Raw genomic sequence first — 17,433 nt, forward strand, 5'->3', positions numbered from 1 at the left:
CCTTATAGGAATGTGAATTTTGGAAAACACAAATGCGATATGCCGAGAGAACACAAAAACAATGAAAAGCTAAAAAACCAAGTTTTAGCATCTGTTGCATGCAAGGAAAAATAAAAATAGAAAATCTTCAACCAGCTCAAACTATAAAGGATTTATTTCAAAATAAAAATATGAAGAGCAAGTTATTTTTGGAAACCATTCTTTCATTCAATATGATGTTTTTGTTTACTTTTATTAAATTGATTTTTTTTTTAATGTTTTACTTATTATATGTTTAAACAAATATATGAGCTAAAGTTGGAAGAAATTCGTGTCTATGATCATGTATGAGCTAAACAAAGATCCGAGTTCTAAAGATGTAAAACCAATAAAGCTAAAAATATTTAGCATCTCCCAGAACATACTGTATGATGAATATCAACCATAAAACAAAATACACAAGAAAAAGCAACTGTCAATAGCAGCTCATAAACTCAAGAACCCTGCAATTTCATGCTCTGTAGCTGCTCATGCACTGTAGCCTGAAGTAAGCAAAAGAAATATTACTAAATTAGCCATGAGCCACATTCCATACAACAACATTACATAATTTTCAACTAGTAAAGAGGCATATAATAAGTTGAACCAATCTCATTATCATTTTGGATAACCATTGGAAGAGTAATCATGATAAACAAACATTGATGCAAATTCTCACCATCTAGATAGGCTATGAAAATTCAAGCATAGTTTAACACTCTATTTGCTGAAATTTATAACTTATAAGTGAAGCAGTTTTGAAACCATACTGGTTGCGTAAAAGAAATACGCACATTGTTAAATTACTTGTCTTCTTACTTTGGAAAAAAAAATGCAGTTGCACATAAAACTAACTTTAGTTGCCAGGCTAATTTTACCAAGCTAGTCTTTCTATCATGGTTCTTGTCTTAAATTTTCAAGTGATATTAATTTTATTCTTTTTTATAAACACATATAATGCCTAATTTGGACTTCAAGCAACACCTTAAACAATGCACAATATGTTGAACCATATGTTTCTCAAAAGTGTAGCCAAGAAAAAGAAAATTAGGTCTCATTTCTACACGAAATATATAATCCTAATTATTGTATGGCAATATGGTAGAAAACTTCTACACCCATACTGACTCAAATAATACAGACTTATTATTACACAAGCTTCTACCAATTAATCAACATGTATTTTTACAAGAATTGAAAGAAAAAACAACCATACTCACTTTTTCTAACTTCAGATCAGCTTCCTTGAGTGCTCTCAGAAGATGAATAATTCGGTATTGAAGTTTTGCATTTTCTGCAACAAGCATTTGAGCCTGCAAATAAAAAATTATTAGTAAAGAATGTATGATATTCAACTAATAGAGAAATGTAATGTAATATAAGCCATAAATGAGTACAACCTTCTCTTTTTCAGAAATTAACTCTACGTTTGCAACTTCTAACTTTGACTGAAGATCATTAATCACTTTCAAGTTTTCCTCGTTTCCAGTACCTGAGCAAGTCTCATATATATGTAATTTAGGCCCACGATCTCAAGGATAGACTTCAATCTGAAAATACTAATGGTTTTGCTGAGTACCTTAGCATAGCACCTACCTTTTTTACTATTCAAGGCTGCTTCTAGTCTTGATAAGCGCTCCTACAATATAGATATGCTGGTAAGAGAGTTGTAACTTGTAAGAAAACCTTCAGTAATTCAGTCACACAGTTTTAACAAAACTTAACCCGCCCCTTAAAAAAGAGCACAAGAGAGAGAGAAAGCTTTAACAAAGTCTATGAAGAAGTAGTCTCAGATTTTTGGGATACACAGGAAACAGGAACATGTGGACATAAGACAAGTGTCATTCTCTGTGTCAGAGATTGTTAAATTCTTCCAATTCCAACAAGGAAATTTCATTTCAAAATCCTTTTTCTTTTCATTACAAAGGAGCCATGTTTCACAAGTCACAACAGTGCCAAACTTTCATGCAGTTGGTATTGCAGCAAGCCTATGGTCAGAGAATATAGTGGAAGCTCAATTCCATATCTGCACAAGATATAACCAAATGGATGGAAAGCAAAGGAAAAAGAATGTCTGGGGGCAGTCCTTTCCATAATTTTACATATGTTCAGACTCAGAGTCAAATCCACTCTAACCTCAAGCCATACACAGTTTAGTTTTGCATAATCTAGGTTGAATGATGTTATGGTATACATCTAGGCTTATGGGCTGGCCCATTACAAAGGAAGGCCCAAAGAACACTTCGCAGGGAAAACTCACATAAGACAAGGCCCAAGAGGCCAAATCCAAGGCAGGGGAAACTATAAAAGGACCTCTGCCCCATAAATTAGAACAGCTTTTTACACTCTCAGTCACTACGAATAACCAACTCGCTTCAAAGACGATTCTAGCAGGAATTCATTGCTAGTTCTCACATCACACCACCATGTCAAAGATCTCACCGATTGCTATTGAGTTCGATTGAGTTCAGATCACATCAAATGATATAACAATAGAATTTCTTATTAAAAAACTCTTTTTAATACTTGAAATTTCATGCTAGCAGGATCTTGTTTATTGAGAATAGAAGGAATGTTGATATATAACATGAAGGAGGGGGAATCAATTATACTAATATTTTAATTTTTGATAACTTAGTTGTAATCTTTGTAGAATTGTTTCTAGGGATTTTATGCACTTAAGGTAAGTAATTACCGTAAAATTTAATTTACATGAAAACACTATAGATCATCAATGTCCTTGAAAAATGATTACTTATCAGTAAAGTTTAAGGGACCTATAAAAGAGCTATGAGCTATCGATGTGTAATATAGATAAACTTATATTTTTCACTCATGGACATTATTCCAGGGATTTTCCTTGTAATCTAGTGAACTTTTGATCTGAGGTTTCCATCTCTGAAACCCTTAATTTTCATACCCCTATCCTTCAACCCTAATTCTGATTCAAGCTATTGTCCCTGCCCTCCCCCCCTACACCAACCAACTGAAAATAATTAAAGATAAAGAACTAAATTTTTTCTTAAGCTATGGAATCAGAATAGAAAACACCAACCCTGCAGCACTAGTGTATGGAGTAGTGAGACATATATAATGAACCCTCAAAAGACAAGTTCAACAATCATCGCCACATGCATGCAGCAAGGAGGTAATTATAAAAAGTTTCAACCCAATAATTTATATTTACTCTGAAATATTAAACACATGTTTGAGTGTCTTCTAATGAAATATATTACCAACCAATCTCTTTTTTAAACTTTTTGGGCATAATTACCAACTCATTTATGTAAATGCATGTTTGCAAGAGCTTTCTTATTTTCGGAGGAAACAATCATCCTTTTGTTTTCAAAGCTCCCTCAAGAAGCTAAAATACGATTGCTTTCCAAAAGGAACTAAACAAAATGCACACTAAAACCTAGCAAGAGGGAAAAAACATGACGTTAACTTGATCTTAGACTATACTTGAAGCCAAAGCAAAATATAAGGGGTAGAGGGAGTGCTAACAACACACCCTCTACCACACTCCTCATAACACACTTTATTATTGGTTGAAATTCATCGAAAACTACAAAACCATGAGAGGGTCATTTAATAAGACGTGGGACCCATAATATTTTGTAATTTTCAATAAATTTTACCCAGTAAGAGAGTTTGTTTAAAAGAGTGTGGCTGAGCGTGTTGCTACTTGCTAGCATTTCTCATAAGGGGTATAGGGAACCAACAAAAGGATAAATCTCACTTGTTGATTGCTCAAGGAAAAATGCATTATTTTTTATTAAAAAAATAGCTCTCATTCAATTCATAGGAGGGGGGCACAATTGTAAGGCTGAGCAAACACAAATGGCACTCCAATTTCAAACCCCTTCTGTTGTACCAAGAAAATACAACAATTAACTTTCATTAGCTCCAATTTTTCTATCCACCTACTCACGGTAGTCACTAAAAAATAGAAATCACTTCGTTCTTGATAGATAAACTCAACTAAACTTTTAAAAAAAAAAAAACCTAAACTAATTATTTTTTTTTATGTTTCAAGATGAAAACGGCGAAGAAACTAAACTAACCACTTTTTTCATGTTTGAGGAAGCAAAACGGAGATTTACTCTATAGAACCCATCTATGATCTAACACCTTTTTTTTCAAATTTCTATTAAACAATTGAACTCTGCATACCCTACGAATACGCGTTTGGATGCTTCAATATAAAACGAAAATACGAAGGACACAACCAAGTCACAGATTTCCAATGGCAAATAGATTGAGGAATGACAGGTTTTCAAAAGAAGAAGAAGAAGAAGAAAATGAAAAGAGAGTGACACGATAAGAAAATGACTAGTGAGTTTTACCTCTGCTTCTGAGGCTCTCTGATAGAAAGGCTTTAAGGTGAGTTCGAAGTCGATCGGTTTCGCCCTTTCCGCCATTCTTTTCTTTTCTATCCCACTCAGACGCACGCACCCACGCAACCACTGCCTCGAGTTTGAAACCCTTGCTCCCTTTTTCTCTCAACTCAGGCCAAACTATACCCAAATATGAAATTTTTTTGGTTTAATTAATCGTATTATTATTATTACTATTAGTTATTACTAGCATAAACACACTATTACGTTATATTATTTTTATATTTATAATATTTTTTATTATATATTAAAGTATATATTAATTTTAGTTTAATATATTTTTTAAATATATGTTGAAGTAGTATAAAAGAATACCTAAGTTTAATAATTAGTGAAATAGAGAGTTATCCTAATTATATCTAATTTCTATTTTAAAAGATTTATATTAGAAATTAATGAAAAGGTATATAATTAAAATATAATTGGTATGGATGAAGGAACATATGAAAGAAGATGGTATCAAAAGAAAAATACAAAACAAAATAATCTAGATCTTGAATTTCCACAATTAAAAATGAATCTGAATTTGTAATAAATCATGTATTAAAATAAGATGTACTAAAATACATTGTAATGAGTCATTCTTTGTATTTTTTTTATATGTATTGTCCTTGTATATATTTAAGGTTCTAATGGATTGAACTTCAACATTATATTATACTATGTGATTTCATCTAATCACACTTGGACACCGTATTATGACATTATTACTAGTCTCTTGTGTCTGATCAAATAAAGAATAAAACATATAAGAGTGGATAGTCAATGTTAGACATAAAAATGATTACTCAATATCTAATATAGGGATGGTTACTCAAATTTGTTCACCATCCTAGGAATTATCTTTCCTAAATCAAATACATATATACACACATACCAAAAAATATGTAAAATAAGATGCTAATAATGAAAATTGACCGACAAAGATGGAGGGAAGTTTTTTTTTTTTCTAATGCAAGTAGGAAGTAAAGCAAATAATGATTTGAAATTGACACATTGACTGAATTAGAGTCCACACAAATGCCCTAAAACAAAAATATTTTCCTTCCCCAATTGAAGCAACTAATATGGAAGGGAAGAGAGAAAAATAAATGGTTATAGGAAGGAGATCTCAAAGCAATTGATTAACGAATATATTTTAAAAAAAATTAGAAAGCACTCGCACAACATTATTAATTTGATACTTTCAATGATTTGGAATCACATATAATTACTGTAAGCGCAAGTGTCCTTCAACAAATTGAAAATCAAAAGATATACATATGGTCCTTGTAAAAATGGAGACCAAAAAGGTGGCTATCAATAGTTGTATCCCCTTTATCTATTGTTATCTATTGTTATAGATATACATATTTTCTTTAAATTTAAAATAAAAAGATGAAAAGTTATAATTTTGGAAAAAATCTGCACCATGCAAACATGTGGATTTATTTTTGAATGATGAGATTGTATGTAGTTAGTAAGTTTTGAAAGGTAAAATAATCCTTGTAAAAATGGAATTCAAAAGTTGTGTCTCATTTATCTATTGGTATCTATTGTTATAGATATACATATTATGTTTAATTTTAAAATAAACAGATGGAAAGTTATAATTTTGGAAAACAAATTGTATCGTGCAAATGTGTAGATTTATTTTTGAACGGTGAGATTGTAGGTCGTTAGTAAGTTTTGAAGGGTAAAATGGTCTTTGTAAAAACAGAGACCAAAAGGTCGTTACCAAAAGTTACATCTCTTTTATCTATTATTATTATTATTATTATTATTATTATTTATACTTCAAAATATTTTTTTTAATTGTTACATGTGAGACCACACCATGTTCACATATGGATTTATTTTGGAATGATGAGATTGTATGTAGTTAGTAAGTTTTGAAAGGTAAAATAATCCTTGTAAAAATGGAATTCAAAAGTTGTGTCTCATTTATCTATTGGTATCTATTGTTATAAATATACATATTATGTTTAATTTTAAAATAAAAGATGAAAAGTTATAATTTTGGGAAAAAATTGTATCGTGCAAATGTGTAGATTTATTTTTGAACGGTGAGATTGTAGGTCGTTAGTAAGTTTTGAAGGGTAAAATGGTCTTTATAAAAATAGAGACCAAAAGGTGGTTACCAAAAGTTACATCCCCTTTATCTATTATTATTATCATTATTATTTATACTTCAAAATATTAATTTTTTAATTGTTACATGTGAGACCACACCATGTTCACATATGGATTTATTTTGGAATGATGAGATTGTATGTAGTTAGTAAGTTTTGAAAGGTAAAATAATCCTTGTAAAAATGGAATTCAAAAGTTGTGTTTCATTTATCTATTGGTATCTATTGTTATAGATATACATATTATGTTTAATTTTAAAATAAAAAGATGGAAAGTTATAATTTTGGAAAAAAATTGTATCGTGCAAATATGTAGATTTATTTTTGAACGGTGAGATTGTAGGCCATTAGTAAGTTTTGAAGGGTAAAATGATCTTGTAAAAACAGAGACCAAAAGGTGGTTACCAAAAGTTACATCCCCTTTATCTTTTATTATTATTATTATTATTATTATTATTATTATTTATACTTCAAAATATTATTTTTTTAATTGTTACATGTGAGACCACACCATGTTCACATATGAGGGAACAATTCATTTAGCATAAGAAGCCATGTTTGATTCTCATTGTGTGCAAAATTCTCTCATGTCATTGACAATCAGGCATCGCAAGCGGAGTTAGTCTCTAACTAGTGAGCTGAGAAACACTTGTGATCTTTGACTGAGGACAAAAAAGAAACTAAACAAGACATTTAAAAAATATGATGATTATATTCAATCCATTGTTAGTATCACTTTTATGTCGTGTTGGGTGAAAAAAAGAGAAATAGGGGGATGTAAATAAAAATAATTAACATAATTAGTTGAGAAACAAACTAGAAAAAAAAATATTTGGTTATAGAGAAATAGAAGAGAGATGAGAAGAGAGGTAAAAAGATGAGTACAAAAAGTTGAGAAATAATATAGTGGGTATCATCACTTTTAAAACTATTTCTCTTTTAATTAAATAACTCAATTAATTTCCATCTACTCTCCTTCATCCAATTTCTTCTCCACCAAACCAAAATTTAGGGTGTAATTGGTATTGGAGAAAATATTCACCAGAATATTTATATATGCTTCTTGAGAATAAAAAATTTCACATTTATTTTTAATTAAACTTTCTCATAAACGATAGGCTAAAATATCCTTTTGGTCCGTTATGTTTTGCTTTTGAAAGGAAGGTCCCTTAGGGCCCATTTGGGGTGGATTTTTAATTTTGAGTTTTGAAATTTTTAAAAATAACAACTACTTTGTAGTTTTAGTGTAAAAAAAACCCAAATTTTAAAATATGATTAGTTTCAAATAAATTCATTTTGAAAGTTTAATATCATATTAAAATTAGTTTAAGAGTATTTTTGTGTGGTGATAACGACAACGGTGATGATGATGTCAACAATAATGACAACGATAGAGATATTAGTGATGGTCATGGTGACAGTGGCAGTGGCAGTGGACGTGGCATTGGTTGTGGTGGTGATGCAAATGGTGATGGCAAACAATGGTGACGATGATGGCGATGACAGAAGTGGTATTAGTAGTGGTGGTAACAATGTCAGTGATGTTGGTGGCAGTACTAGTGTGGGGTGGTAGTGGTAGCGGTGTTGGTGATGATGGTGGTGGTGGCTGCAAAATTGGTGATGGTTGTGGTGGCAATAAAGGAGGTAGTATTGTTGGTAATAGTGGCAGTGGTGACAATAACGATGGCGGTGACATTGATGGTAGTGGTGATGGTGATGTCAATGTCGACGATTGTGACAGTGATGATGGTGTTAGTGGTGACGGTGGTGGTTGTTGCAATGACATTGGTGGTGTTTGTCAAACACGTTTTTGTTTTAAAAATTGCATTTCAAGCTCAAAACTCAAACTAACGACCACCCCAAATGGGTCCTTATGTTTTTAGTAATTCTTGTTTTTGTTCTTTAAGTTTGAAACACTACCCAAAATGGTCATTCTGTTAGTTTAATACTAACTAACATCACTAGCATTTTTAATTTTGAAATAATTAAGATTTAAATATGTTTTTGGTCCTTAATATATTATCTAACTTTGTGTTTGATCTTGAATAATTTTTTTTTTTTGTTATTGGTCATTAATAAAATAAAACTTTTGTTTTTTATCCTTGTCATTAAGATCTCTCAGTCAAGTATGACATGTTCTTTAAAAATTCAAAAGACAATATTTGACGGTTTTAAGAACTGCCATTATTCATTAAGAATTTTAAATTATAATTTTTTGAATGTTAAAAACTACCGCGTAATCAATTAAAGCGAAAAAAAAGAAATAAATTTAGATAGATATGTAACCCAACAAGCATCAATTAAGTCTTTATTCACCAAGATATGTAAGTAACTCAACAAGCATTAATTAAGTGTACCGACAAACAAAAACAAAAGATTCAACCAAAGAAGGGGGAGGAAACAAAGAAACCAAAACTTAAATTGACTTTTTCCCTTTGGCTTGGACCTTCTTGGCTTAACCAATTGAATATGTTGTGTGTCTACAAGAATGCAAAGGGTTTACTGAGTCACCAATGATAATTTAATAATGGAGGTATGGAGGTAAGCATGGATCTTTCTAAGAGTTAGTGTAGAGGTCAAGCGAAGTGGTGCCAAGTACCAAAGGTCTAGTAGCACTAAGTGTGACCCTATGAGACCATAAAGTTGATGTTGTTGATTTCTATGCTTATTCCTCATATGTTTGATATTGTTTGAATGCCTTATTATATTTGTATCTTGTGGTTTTTTACTTTCCTTGGGAAATGCTTATGTTGTTGACTCATGAAATGTACTATACACCTGTGATGAGAACCTTTGAATTGATATGATGTGAACTTCTTTGATATGCTTATGTATGATCATGTTTCATGGTATGTGTAAAGTAACAGATAACCCGTAGTGAAGTGGAACTCAACCAATGAGAGGTGGGACTGTTAATGTGAAATGTCAGCGGAGTCATGTGTATTGTGTATGGATCATGCATCATGACATTTGAGCTATTTGAAGGAGGAAATATATGGGAATTTAGCTAGAGGAGGTCGTGAAGGATAGTTTACTTTGGCCTAGAGGGTGATTATACCTAGAGTAGAAGCTCCACTTGTCCATGTTGATCCCATGGATTAGAATGTACTAAAAAAGTTGGGTAACCTTGACTAGTCATTGGAGAAATCATTATAGTGAGAGTATGAAAACCAAAGGCATCAATACATTGATAGTGCATCTTATGATCAAAAATGTCCTTCTAGTCTATTTTCAAGGGTTTAGTTTGATACTACATATGTGAAAAGGCACAAAAAACACAAGGAGGGATTGGATTGTAATTTATAAAGAAAAAAACACAAATCTATGAAAAATAAAATCTATTGACTATCAATTTTCACAAAGAAAAACAAGGTTGATAAAACATCGAGAGAAAAATTATATCTGATAGCACAAGAAAACTTTGATCTAAACAAGCACAAAATCAACCCTAGTCAAATTTAAAAGAAGCAATATAAAGATTAGATGCATGTAAGAATTTATACTAGATCATCTCTACTACTGAGACTATGTCTAATTCTTGACAGCCCATCAAGTTCCATTATACGAAGTTATAAGTATTGTTCACGGTCATTTTTTGCTCTTACAAAAGCTTATAACCAAAGTTTTACGGTCCAAGTATTCTTTCTTACTAAGTCATTTTTGTCTCTAACAACAAATCAAAATTTTTGTTAAGGTATAGGTGCACACTGACTATCTATCATCTTACAGATAAATATGCAAATAAAACTCACAATATTTTTCTCTCAAGATTTACGAGGTATTTTAAGAGCTTTACATAACTTATAAATATACAAAAAAAAAGAGCTTAATAGAAAGAAACAATATGTAATTCAGTTTATGTGTGATGCAATCCTACCCCAAAAGGGTATTGGATAGAAGACTCCAAGAGGCTTGGGCTAGAGCTACTAAAGAAGGCCCTAGGATTCTCATGAACCTTAGGGTAGATTTTTGAGCCCATGGGTCAAGGTTGGATCCACTCTTCTTTGTAAATATTAGAATAGGTTTTTCCTTCGTTTGGGCCTTGTATTTTGGCCATTCTAGTAGTATAGGGTTTTAGCCTTGTATTTCGGGGCATTTTGAGTAGTCTTTGTAGTAAGAACTTTTTTTTTGTATTTTCATGTTTTTTGTCATGGGGGTGAGCTTAGCTATTATAAGGGGTGTGTAGCTAAGCTCTAGCTTCTCATCTCAAGGAGGTGAACTTAGCTATTAGAGAGGTGTGTGTAGCTAAGCTTTAGCTTCTTTAGGAATCTTCTTAAGGAAGCTTCTCAAGGAGGTGAGCTTAGTTATGATGTGTAGCTAAGCTCTAGCTTCTCAAGGAAGTTTTCTCAAAGAAGCTTCTCAAGGAAGTTTTCTCAAGAAAGCTTCTAAAGGAAGCTACCTAGTCTATAAATAGAAGCATGTGTAACACTTATTGTAACTTTGATGAATGAAAGTCTTATGATATACACTTCAAAGTTCCACTTCTTTCCCTCTTTTATTCCTTCAATTTCGTGCTCCCCCCTTCTCTCTTTCTTTTCCTCCATTAAAGCATCCTCTTCAAGCTTCTTATCCAAGGCAATTCTTGGTGGTGAAGCTCCTTCTTCCTTGGCTTATTCCCTAGTGGATGGTGCCTCCCCTCTCCTCTTCTCCTTTGCCTTCCGCTGCATCTCCATGATGAAAAATCACCATTGAAGGACCTCATTGAAGCTCAAAGATCCAGCCTCCATAGAAGCTCCACAAGCAAGCTTCCATCAAGTGGTATCAGAGCACAAGAGCTTCAAGTAGGTGCTCCTTAAACCTCCATTAATTTTTTTACTTTACCTTCTCTTCCATTGTTGTTTCTTCATTTTTCTCCATGTATCTCTTCACATGTCTTGTGCTAAATGTTGTTAACATGATTCTTTAGAGTTTTCACCAATTAAACTTGCTATAGAAGCTAGATTTGATTTTCTATGGTTCAAATTTCTTGTTCTTGTTCTTGAACCATGAATTGTGTTGAGTTTAGGTTCCTTTGAGTTTTGTCTTGTTATTTTTGTGGCTGAAACCTAAACCATAAAATTCTTACAAAAATATTAAAGTAGAAGAAAACCTCAAAAATCTAGAGTGACTTGTTCACCTATTGTAGTTTTATCATAGAAGTCATGTCTAGTCATGAAACTTGTCACATAAGATTTCTTATGTTGTGCTGAATTTTATTTTCTTGTTTCTTCGTATAACTCATTTGTTCATGAGTGTATGAAATTCTTTTAGCCTATTATTTGATTTGAGTCAAATCTTTTATGTTAATTAGTCCTTAACATGTTCATGCAAAATTCTTAGAGAGTCTTTGATTGTGAACCTTTTTTTCTTGAACTTTTAGGTTTCCTTATGATTGTGTCTATTGTGAATTTGAGTTTTGGTGATTGAATTTCTGGCTGAAATGTTGATCCTAAGTGAATATTGAACTTCTAAAACTATGGTAAACCATCCTAGTGAGTTCAACATACATAGGAAGGTTGAAAGTAAGCCCAATGCAATCAATATGCCATGCTTAAAAAAAAATCGCTGGTGCTGGCAACTTGGACATACAAAGTTGTAAAAATTACTGAGAATTGGTTACTTCGAATTTTGAGCTGAAATTTTTAGTGAATTTTCTAGACATCGGGAAAAAAGTTAGAAAAAAAAGAAACAAGTGATTTGGATAAAAGGAAAAAATACGAAAAATCACACAACTTGGCAGGAAAATCAGTATCCAGAAAAAAAAAAGGTGAAAGGGAAGTGTGCTTGTTGTTTTGGCTCAAAATTTATTCTATAATTGGAAATTTCAATTGAAAATTAGTGTGAAGACAAGTGCCAAAGCTAGAGGTTTTTTGAGTCTTTTTTTTCAGTTTTTTTACTCTACTCTAGAGCCATTCTAAGTTTCTCTTTGAGTCCTAGCTTGCTTCTATGTCCTTTTCATTGCTTTAATTGTTGAATAATCCTTGAAAAATTGTCTTGTTAAAACTCCATTGGTTTAGCTTTCATTTCATTTTTTTTGTTCTTTGGTTATTGCTTGTCTCTTTGTTTCCTTGTTTGTGGGTTGCCATATAGGGAATTGGAAGGAGGATTGGTGACATCCCTTGAAGAATTTGAGTCAAGAAGCAAGGGGCCAACCACCTTAAGAGCTATTGGACTAAGAAGCACTCCAAATTGAGTGAATCACCAAATAGATAACGACCACCAAAGAGATAACGACCACCAAAATTGAGGATGTTTTGTAATTTTTTAATTTGCAATTTACTTACCTTTATTGCTTTCAAGTTTTGTAACAAAAAGGTCTTTCATTGGAAGTGTGTTGGGAGCCTCCAATAAGTTACCAAACTTCCATTTGTGTGTAATAATTTTAGGCAATATTTCCTTAGGATAGTGAGTGTTTTGTTGGGAACCTTGATGTGGTCATCCAAACACTCTTAGGATTCACTTAGTTTACTTTTCTTGCTTACTTTCATAGCTTATTTCCTTTACCTTCCATTGTCAAACCACCTAGATAGCTTGCATTTTACCAATTAGTTTTTTCCCTTATCTTTCACACCTCTTTTAGTGTTTATTTTGGGTAGTTTCAACCATAGTTTCTTTTACCTTTTGTTTTCAAACCTCCAACAAGAAAGAACCACAACTTAGGAACCAACATGAGTCATCATTCATCTAGTGTTAATGGCAATGGTACTAGTCATAAAGACCCTTTATCTAGAATCTTAGATGAGTTGAGTTCCTTCAAGTTATGGAAAGAAAAACAAGAGAGAAAAGAAAAAGGAAAAAAAAGAGTGGAAGAAATAAGTCAAGATGAAAGAAAGAAAATAAGAGAGGAAGAAAGAAGAAAAATAATGAAAGAAATGAAAAGAGAAAAACATGTCTCCTATAGTAGTCATAACTCTTGCAAGAGCCTAAGTGAAGAACTTCGTGACTATTATGAAGGAAGGCATAGGTCACATCTTAGACCTCACTCCCATAGAAGAGAAAAGGAAAGAAAGCCTCAAGAGGCTAACATTAACCTCCCATACTTCCATGGGAATGACAATGTAGAGGCTAACTTAGTTTGGGAAATAAGGGTAGAGCAACAACTTAAAAAGAAGTCTACACCAAAATCTTATGGCTCTCACTCTTATCCAAAGAAAGACCAAGGTCAAGGCATCTTAGGGGTGACACCTTCTAAGCCCAAAGATGATAAGGGGAAGACAATAGAAAAGCAAGCCCCTAAGGCTAGTATGCAAGAGAAGACTAGCTTTATAAAGTGTTTTAAATGTCTTGGAAGATGACACATTACTTCTCAATGCCCCACCATAAAAACCATGATTATGAGGAGCCAAGACATTTATAGTAGCCAAGATGAGGCTACTACGTCACCTTCCTCTAGTGAAAGTGAAGAAGCAAAAGGGGAAGAATCTAGTAAAGAAATCTACCCCCAAGAAGAAGGACAACCTTTAATGGTTAAGGAAGAGTGTAAGGAGGTAAGTGTCTCCTCCAAGAGGTTAGTTAAGAAGGAAAGTCATTTTGAAATAAAGACAAATATTAAAGAAACTTCCCCTCTTAGACAACCTCCACATCTTCTCCTTTGTAAAAAGACACTTGTTAGCACTGCCACACCTCTTGGGCTTGAGGTTATTCCTCAAGTAAATGAGTTGTTGGATGAGGGTTTGGTTCGTAAGAGCTTAAATCCTTGTGCTTTGTTGGTGCCCAAAATAAGTATTATTAGGCACCAAATCCCTACAATAAGTGATATGATGAATTTGTTGAGTGTTGCAACCCTCTTTTGTAAAATCATTCATGCACCCAACGTCTTCATGATTCATGTACATAGGGACTCATTAGGTAGGTTTGTTCTTATTTTTGGTTTTAATACAAACTTAGGTGCTCACATGGGACACCTTAGGTTTGTTGTATTTTTTTGTAGGAATAATCAACATAAAAATACAGAAAAAGGTACGCTTTATTGCATTACATTCCTTAATTTTTTAAATAGTGATCAAGGGGTTCCCACGGATCCTAAGAGAATAAAGGTCATTCCTGATTGGCCCACTCCACCAAGTATAAGGGAAATTTGGGGCTGTCACGACTTAACAAACTTTTACAAAAGGTTTGTCCCATATTTTTCTATACTTGTCGCACCACTCATTGAGTTGGTGAGGAACCATGTTCCCTCATGGGAAGATGTCCATGAAAGGGGTTTTCAGACCTTACCATACTCTAACATACCCAACACCACTAATACATATGTTTTTATTATTTTTACAGGTGTCGAGGGAAGGAGCCTAGAGTATGAAGAACCTCGGGATTTGAGGTCAAATCCTTTCCAAGGTGGAGGGGATGATGCAATCCTACCCCCCAAGGGTATTGGATAGAAGATTCCAAGAGGCTTGGGCTAGAGCTACTAAAGAAGGCCCTAGGGTTCTCATGTTTGTAAATATTAGAATAGGTTTTTCCTTCGTTTGGGCCTTGTATTTTGGCCATTCTAATAGTATAGGGTTTTAACCTTGTATTTCGAGGCATTTTGAGTAGTCTTTGTAGTAAGGACTTTTTTTTTGTATTTTCATGTTTTTTGTCATGGGGTGAGCTTAGCTATTATAGGGGGTGTGTAGCTAAGCTCTAGTTTCTCATCTCAAGGAGGTGAACTTAGCTATTAGAGAGGTGTGTGTAGCTAAGCTTTAGCTTCTTTAGGAATCTTTTCAAGGAGGTGAGCTTAGTTATGATGTGTAGCTAAGCTCTAGCTTCTCAAGGAAGTTTTCTCAAAGAAACTTCTCAAGGAAGTTTTCTCAAGAAAGCTTCTAAAGGAAGTTACCTAGTCTATAAATAGAAGCATGTGTAACACTTATTGTAACTTTGATGAATGAAAGTCTTATGAGATACACTTCAAAGTTCCACTTCTTTCCCTCTTTTATTCCTTCAATTTCGTGTTCCCCCTTTCTCTCTTTCTTTTCCTTCATTAAAGCATCCTCTTCAAGCTTCTTATCCAAGGCAATTCTTGGTGGTGAAGCTCCTTCTTCCTTGGCTTATTCCCTAGTGGATGGTGTCTCCCCTGTCCTCTTCTCCTTTGCCTTCCGCTGCATCTCCATGGTGAAAAATCACCATTGAAGGACCTCATTGAAGCTCAAAGATCCAGCCTCCATAGAAGCTCCACAAGCAAGCTTCCATCAGTGTGTGTATGGAATTGTTCAAATCTTCTCGTATTTATAGTCTTAACAACAAGTAATTGTCATCTCTAAATAGTTTTCAACTTCGTTTGTTCTTGTGTCTGTTGCAAGTGTCAGTTGGAGCAATTAATACGAGTCAACTCTAAGCTAATAAAGGACTTTGCTTATCTTCCTTGAGCAACACTCCTATAATTGGCTTCAGTAGTCACACCAACTTTTGCGCAAAGTGGGTTTGTCCACAACAATGGCGCTCCTTCTTAGGTGAAGAGAGAGTTTGATTTGAAAGTTCTCTTACTTTTCTTCACTTTAACAAATCCTTGAAAGAATATGCAAACAACCCTGCAAATAGGATCACAAAAGCAAAGTATTAAGTCAGTCTTAAATGCTTCTAGAGCCTAACATTTGCATGTTATTGCCTGTTTTATCAGACGCAGATACACCGCTTCTGTCTATTAGCATATAAGATATAACTTTTTAAACTTGATATTTATTTGCATCTAATCAAAATTATTGAGGTTCATGATTTTGTCTTATGACTCAACAATCTTTCTCTTTTTAATGATGTCAAACAAATATAAGTTAAAAAGATGCAGCATAAATAGAGCATGAGAAAGAAATATCAGAGCATATGAATATTAGATAATACATGAAAGATGCAAAGTATTAGAGCACATAACATGAGGATAAAGAGGAAAAAGTCTTTAGTGAAAGTCTAAAGGCAACTTATTTTATTCACAAAAGATTTTTACATCAAGGTGATGTTTTGATGAGTACAAGAATAAATATCAGAAAAAGCATAAACACTTCCCATAAGTTAAATGCCTTCAATCTTCCGTTTACTCCCCCTCTGATGAACGCCTATTTTGCTTCTTTTTTGTTTAGATCTTCTTCTTACTTCTAATCAAAAGCAAATGCATATTTAAGTTCTTAGTCCCCCTTTTTGGATGGAAATCATCATAAGCTTTAAAGATTAAAGAATCTCGACAAAAGAGTTTGTATCTGAATCAGAATCAGAGCTAGATTTTGGGTTGCGTCTTGGAGATGCAACACCAGTAACCTTCTTATAGAAGAAATCTACAATAATCTTTTGCTTCGTAGCCTCTTCTTCAGCAGCTTTGCGATCTGGAAGTGCTTGCTTTAAATTAGTCCTTGTGGCCATCAACTCTTTCTTGAGAAGTTCAAGCTCTTCACTGAATGGAGGAGACTCATATGGTTGAATGATTAAAATTTGTATTTTTTTCATGCATTAATAAAGGTAATATAGAGACTAAAATTTGTTTTTTTTTTCATGCAGATACTACTTCGTGAAGCAATATTACTTATAAGAACTAATTCCTAAAGTAGTTCAATTATAAAGATTAAATGCTCAATTTTGAACACCATCATTCCTAAGTGTCTACTACCACATTTAGCATCATATGTATTTATTATGTCAATGTCACATATATTCCATTATTAATAACAATAACTAGATCATTAAAGTGTTAATGACAATAATCAAAATCTTTAACTTTCATGTAAATATATACAACAAATATTAATAAGGCGTTAATCTAAGTGATATTGGATTTAATCTTTCTAAATAAGGTTTTGGATTCAAATCTTGTAGGTGAAAAAAATATATAAGAAAAAACCTGATAAAAGATGGTCGGTCAAATTTCTAACAAAAATTAATCATCAATATAATTGATATATTTAATTTATATATATATAGACACACACCGGGGTCCTATATTTTTTACCGTAGTTGTGGGAAGTGAT

The 17,433-nt window shown here is 32.9% G+C and overlaps 1 protein-coding gene across 1 annotated transcript; it reads right to left on the minus strand.

Moving 5' to 3' along the window:
• Positions 1-292: 292 nt before the first annotated feature.
• LOC114370352 lies at positions 293-4,532 on the minus strand. Its single transcript, XM_028327668.1, has 5 exons — positions 4,365-4,532; positions 1,615-1,657; positions 1,419-1,510; positions 1,239-1,331; positions 293-521 (listed from the first exon to the last, which is right to left on the minus strand). Exons 1-5 carry the CDS (start codon positions 4,437-4,439, stop codon positions 474-476), a joined length of 351 nt encoding a protein of 116 aa, XP_028183469.1. The 5' UTR covers positions 4,440-4,532; the 3' UTR covers positions 293-473.
• Positions 4,533-17,433: the final 12,901 nt, after the last annotated feature.

The sequence above is a fragment of the Glycine soja genome, chromosome 10 (genome assembly GCF_004193775.1).
Source record: "Glycine soja cultivar W05 chromosome 10, ASM419377v2, whole genome shotgun sequence".
In the NCBI taxonomy this organism is placed as follows: domain Eukaryota; kingdom Viridiplantae; phylum Streptophyta; class Magnoliopsida; order Fabales; family Fabaceae; genus Glycine; species Glycine soja.

Coding starts and splice junctions, on each gene's coding strand:
- LOC114370352 (XM_028327668.1), bottom strand. CDS start 4,439: ATGGCGGAAAGGGCGAAACCGATCGACTTCGAACTCACCTTAAAGCCT. Junction 1,511..1,614: donor AGCCTTGAATAGTAAAAAAG/GTAGGTGCTATG, acceptor AGACTTGCTCAG/GTACTGGAAACGAGGAAAAC. Junction 1,332..1,418: donor TAATTTCTGAAAAAGAGAAG/GTTGTACTCATT, acceptor TTTTATTTGCAG/GCTCAAATGCTTGTTGCAGA.